General features: G+C 57.3%; 2 protein-coding genes across 4 annotated transcripts in view; one reads left to right on the top strand and one right to left on the bottom strand.

Annotated features, from left to right (window-relative positions):
• Nucleotides 1–3,261, top strand: part of CUEDC2 (CUE domain containing 2) — an 8,053-nt gene extending 4,792 nt beyond the window's left edge. For 2 of the 3 annotated variants that reach the window (XM_010859441.1, XM_010859442.1), the window contains exons 2-9: nucleotides 1,327–1,413; nucleotides 1,743–1,886; nucleotides 1,969–2,030; nucleotides 2,117–2,238; nucleotides 2,325–2,504; nucleotides 2,658–2,719; nucleotides 2,801–2,861; nucleotides 2,937–3,261. In XM_010859441.1, the coding sequence (XP_010857743.1) occupies nucleotides 1,340–1,413; nucleotides 1,743–1,886; nucleotides 1,969–2,030; nucleotides 2,117–2,238; nucleotides 2,325–2,504; nucleotides 2,658–2,719; nucleotides 2,801–2,861; nucleotides 2,937–3,083 (852 nt within the window). In that variant the 5' untranslated portion in view covers nucleotides 1,327–1,339 and the 3' untranslated portion in view covers nucleotides 3,084–3,261. The remainder of the gene's footprint in view (nucleotides 1–1,326; nucleotides 1,414–1,742; nucleotides 1,887–1,968; nucleotides 2,031–2,116; nucleotides 2,239–2,324; nucleotides 2,505–2,657; nucleotides 2,720–2,800; nucleotides 2,862–2,936) is intronic. The other variant, XM_010859443.1, reaches the window with a different exon arrangement.
• A 100-nt stretch (nucleotides 3,262–3,361) lies between these two features.
• The window catches only part of FBXL15 (F-box and leucine-rich repeat protein 15), a 3,427-nt gene continuing 2,429 nt past the window's right edge, over nucleotides 3,362–4,359 (bottom strand). Inside the window, exons 3-4 of the mRNA XM_010859601.1 lie at nucleotides 4,133–4,357; nucleotides 3,362–3,696 (exon numbers count right to left, since the gene is read on the bottom strand). Coding sequence (XP_010857903.1) covers nucleotides 3,507–3,696; nucleotides 4,133–4,357 — 415 coding nt within the window. The 3' untranslated portion in view covers nucleotides 3,362–3,506. The remainder of the gene's footprint in view (nucleotides 3,697–4,132; nucleotides 4,358–4,359) is intronic.

Below are 4,359 nucleotides of genomic sequence, written 5' to 3' on the forward strand. Positions count from 1 at the left end.
TTTCCTTCTCCAATGCATGAAAGTGAAAAGTGAAAGTGAAGTCGCTCAGTCGTGTCTGACTCTTATTGACCCCATGGACTGCAGCCTACCAGGCTCCTCCATCCATGGGATTTTCCAGGCAAGAGTACTGGAGTGGGGTGCCACTGCCTTCTCCCTCTAAGTGCTATGCTAAGTCACTTCAGTCGTGTCCGACTCTGTGCGACCCCATAGACGGCAGCCCACCAGGCTCCCCCGTCCTTGGGATTCTCCAGGCAAGAACACTGGAGTGGGCTGCCATTTCCTTCTCCACTCTAAGTGCTAGGGCTATACCAAAGGATAAGACAAAGTCCCTCCCAACTCCCTCTTCTTGAAGCTTATGTTTTATGGGGGAGGAGAGACAATAAGCAAATAAACATAAAAATAACATTAAACTGTAGTATATGCCATGTAGAAAATAAAGCAGAGAAAGAGATTGGGGAGTATGGGGAATGCTTATTTTTGGTAGGTTAGTCAGGGACAGTCTCTCTGGAGGCAGCATTTGAGCAGAGCCCTGGCAGAGGTGAGGGGATGAGCCATGTGGATATCTGGAAGAGATAGGCAGGAAGAAGCTGGGCGAGTTTGAAGGACCCCAAGGATGCTGGTGGAGTGAGCTAGGAGGGAGTGGTGAGGTTGGAAGGTAGGCAAAGGCCAGATCTTCTAGGACGTCGTAGGCCTTGGGAACGAGAATGGACAGCCTCTGTAGATAGCCCCAAGCTGCTGGAGGGCAAGGACCAGGCAGGGAGATAGAATTCATGAAAGACTTCCTCTTCTATCTGGGCCCCAGAGCCAGAAAAGCCCCTTTGTCTGAAGGGTGGGTGGCCCATTCTGGGTGGGGGGATGGCTATGCTCAGTCCTGAGGCCTGCCCCTTGCGGGGCTGGACAATGGGCCCCTTGTGGCTGGACTTGGGGGCCCAGTGGCCCTCTCAGTGATGGGATTCCTCAGCCAGGAGGCATGTGACCTCAAGACCTTGGCGTCTTCCCAGAAGATCTGGGCCTACTTCTGGGGAGTGGGGTGGGGAGATGGGGAGAGATCAGGGGGAGGGAGGAGGGAAACCTCCACTCTGAAAACTTTCTCCTGAGACAGTGTCCTGTCCTGTCTCAGGCTGGAGGAGGTGGAGAGAGAGGGAGGCGGGGGGGCTGTGGCTCTGCTTGAGGGAGCGGGGGAGCACCAGAGAGTTGGAAGCTACAGGCAACTTCAACAAATGGTTTCCACAGCAGGGCAGGAGGGAGGAGCTGGCTGCCCCCGGACCTGGTGGGCAGGGGCAGGCAGAAGAGGGCCTGACAAGCCTCCATCTTGTATCCCTTCAGCAGAGGAGAGAGCATGGAGCTGGAGAGGATTGTCAGTGCAGCCCTTCTTGCCTTTGTCCAGACGCACCTCCCAGAGGCCGACCTCAGGTAGGAGCTGCTCTCCTAGAAGGGTCATGCTTGGGCCAGTGCTGGAGTAGCTGGGCAGGACTCTGGACCCTGGCCAGTGGAGAGACTGGGGTGGGAAGCACTCAGCCCTGTTCCTGAGATGCGGAAGGGCTGAGTATGATCTGCTGGTGTGGCCTTGCCTCTCATCCTGTTCCCGTCACCCTTGTTGAACAAAGGGGAGACCAAATCTCTGAGGAAGGAGGAGGGTGGGATACTCTCCAGGCTTCAGGCTTGAGGTCTGCCTCATCGTCCCCAGGAAGCCAGGAGCTGGAGTCCCAGGCTAACAGGGCTTGTCTGTTCCCTTCCTGCAGCGGCTTGGATGACGTCATCTTTTCCTATGTGCTCGGGGTTCTTGGGGACCTGGGCCCCTCAGGCCCATCAGAGGAGAATTTCGACATGGAAGCCTTCACTGAAATGATGGAGGCCTATGTGCCTGGCTTCGCCCACATCCCCAGGTGGGGCCTGGCTGGGGCCAAGAGGACGAGGGTGGTGGAGGGTGGTAGAGTTGTCCTTTAACCACCCTCCTGGTCTTTTCAGGGGTACAATAGGGGACATGATCCAGAAGCTCTCAGGGCAGTTGAGTGGTGCCAGGAACAAAGGTGAGCCTGGGAATTGGGCCCCTGGGTGACTCAAACTGCCTCCTCCAAAGCCCTGGCAAACCTGTTGCTCTTTCTGCCCCTTTAAGAGAATGTGCAGCCACAGAGCTCCGAGGTCCAAGGTCAGGTATCTATCTCCCCAGAGCCCCTGCAGCGGCCCGAAAAGCTCAAAGAAGAGACGATGTCTTTTGCTGGGGACACCCAAGATGAGGTACTGGTAGAGGAGGGTACCAGTGAAGGAGCTCGGGGGGCTGGAAAGGAGGAAATAGTGCCTTTTGTCAACATTTATGCCCACAGGCAGCCGGCCCTGAGGAAGAGCTGCTGCCAGGGGTGGACGTACTCCTGGAGGTGTTCCCCACCTGTTCAGTGGAGCAGGCCCAGTGGGTATTGGCCAAAGCTCGAGGGGACTTGGAAGAAGCTGTGCAGATGCTGGTAGAGGGGAAGCAGGGGCCTCCAGCCTGGGATGGCCCCAACCAGGTAACCTCTGCTAGACCACCACCCCCCCCCCCCCCCCCCCCCCCATGTAACCTCAGCCATGCTCCAGCTTAGTGTTAAGCCCCTGCCCCTAGCCTAGCCCCATTTGCTTCCCCTGCTGGTACCCTAGGCCCTACACCTGGCTTCTCTCTGCAGGACCTGCCTAGGCGTCTCAGAGGCCCCCAAAAAGATGAGCTGAAATCCTTCATCCTGCAGAAGTGAGTCTGGGCTGGGCAGGGCTGGGACCTTTGAGGGTCTTCCCAGGGTGGCAAGAGCTTCACCCAGCCAGTTTTTGGCAGGTACATGATGGTGGATAGTGCAGAGGATCAGAAGATTCACCGTCCTATGGCTCCTAAGGAGGTGAGACAATCGGGGTCGTGGAGTGGGCACATCTGTCTCCAGGCTTCTGCTGCTCACTGCCTGATTGCCTGACAGGCTCCCAAGAAGCTGATCCGATACATCGACAACCAGATAGTGAGCACCAAAGGGGAGCGATTCAAAGATGTGCGGAACCCTGAGGCTGAGGAGATGAAGGCCACATACATCAACCTCAAGCCGGCCAGAAAGTACCGCTTCCACTGAGGCACTTGCCAGACTCTGCCCGAGCCATCTAGGCACAGATCCCAGAGGGATGCAGGAGCCCTACACACGACACAGGGCCCGCCCTAACTCCTGTCCCCCTTCCTTCCCAACTTCCTTGCTCTACTGTGTTAACCTCCTCTTGGAGCTGCCACAGGCACAGTAAAGGTAGCCCCAGGAAGATGTGAGTGCATTCTGGTCATTTCATAGCTGGGGTGCTGGAATACTGTGTCTCTCCCAACTTTACATCCCCTATCTCCAATAGGGCAGCGGCACCAGGCAAGAGGGGGTAAAAAGCTCTTTATTTGAAGCTCTAGGGTGGGGCAGGGCACTGGCCTCTCACCGGAGGCCCCCACAGTTCAATTTCCTTACAGTTCGCAATGAGGCCCCGGCCACACAGTCCAGCTGTGCCCATCGGCAGGCGGGTCAGACCTGCAGGTTGACAAAGGGTGCAAAGCCCACCATGTCCTGCAGCAGTACCAGGGCCTGATGCAGCGGCGGCTCGACGTCGATGTCCACACCGCGCTTCCGCAGGCGGCTTAGGCTGGGCTCGGCCACGTGGTGGCAGTGCCGCACCCGCAGCGAGCGCAGCGCAGGGCAGTACTCTGCCAAAGTCCTGGGGGAGGAGCAGGGGGAGGCAAAGGGCGTGAAGCCGCTACACACGCGGTGGGGGAGCCAGTAGAGCCCAGTCTTCCTCCAGTTGTGGCATGCTTCCCTCCGAAGGGGCCTAATTTGAGGTCAATACACTCAATGCCTCCAGTGAACCAGAGACTTCATGCCCCAGGATTGCAAGGTTTTCCCCTTGTTGAAGAATAGCCAGAAATCTGACTTTGTTTCTGAAATCTCCCAAAGTGTAAATACGAGTTCAGTAAAGTTTTTCAACTATGGGATCTCTGGCCTAGGTATTCCTGGAGGCACTTCCTGTTCAGAATGCAGTTCCGTGCTAGTAGAAAGATCCAGAAACCCCAGTTCTGCCAACTACAGCCCGCCTCTATCCCCAGAGACTTAAGCGATCGCTCTTCTCCCATCTCACCGACCCCAGGCCCAGGTACCTGATACCGTCGCTTCCGACGCGGAGGCACCCTGTTAGGTCGAGGTGCTGGAGTTCCGGGCAGTTCCGAGCCAACTCCTGGACGGCGGTATCCCCTACATTGGCGTTGACCGCTAGGGAGAGGCTGCGAAGGCCTGCGCCGCGCCTCTGCGCCAGGTATACGATGGCCTCATCCTTGAGCTGTCGGCAGGCGGTGAGGTCCAGCTCCTCCAGGGCCGGACAGCGGTC

The sequence above is a fragment of the Bison bison genome, unplaced genomic scaffold (genome assembly GCF_000754665.1).
Source record: "Bison bison bison isolate TAMUID 2011002044 unplaced genomic scaffold, Bison_UMD1.0 scf7180017864456, whole genome shotgun sequence".
Lineage (NCBI taxonomy): Eukaryota > Metazoa > Chordata > Mammalia > Artiodactyla > Bovidae > Bison > Bison bison.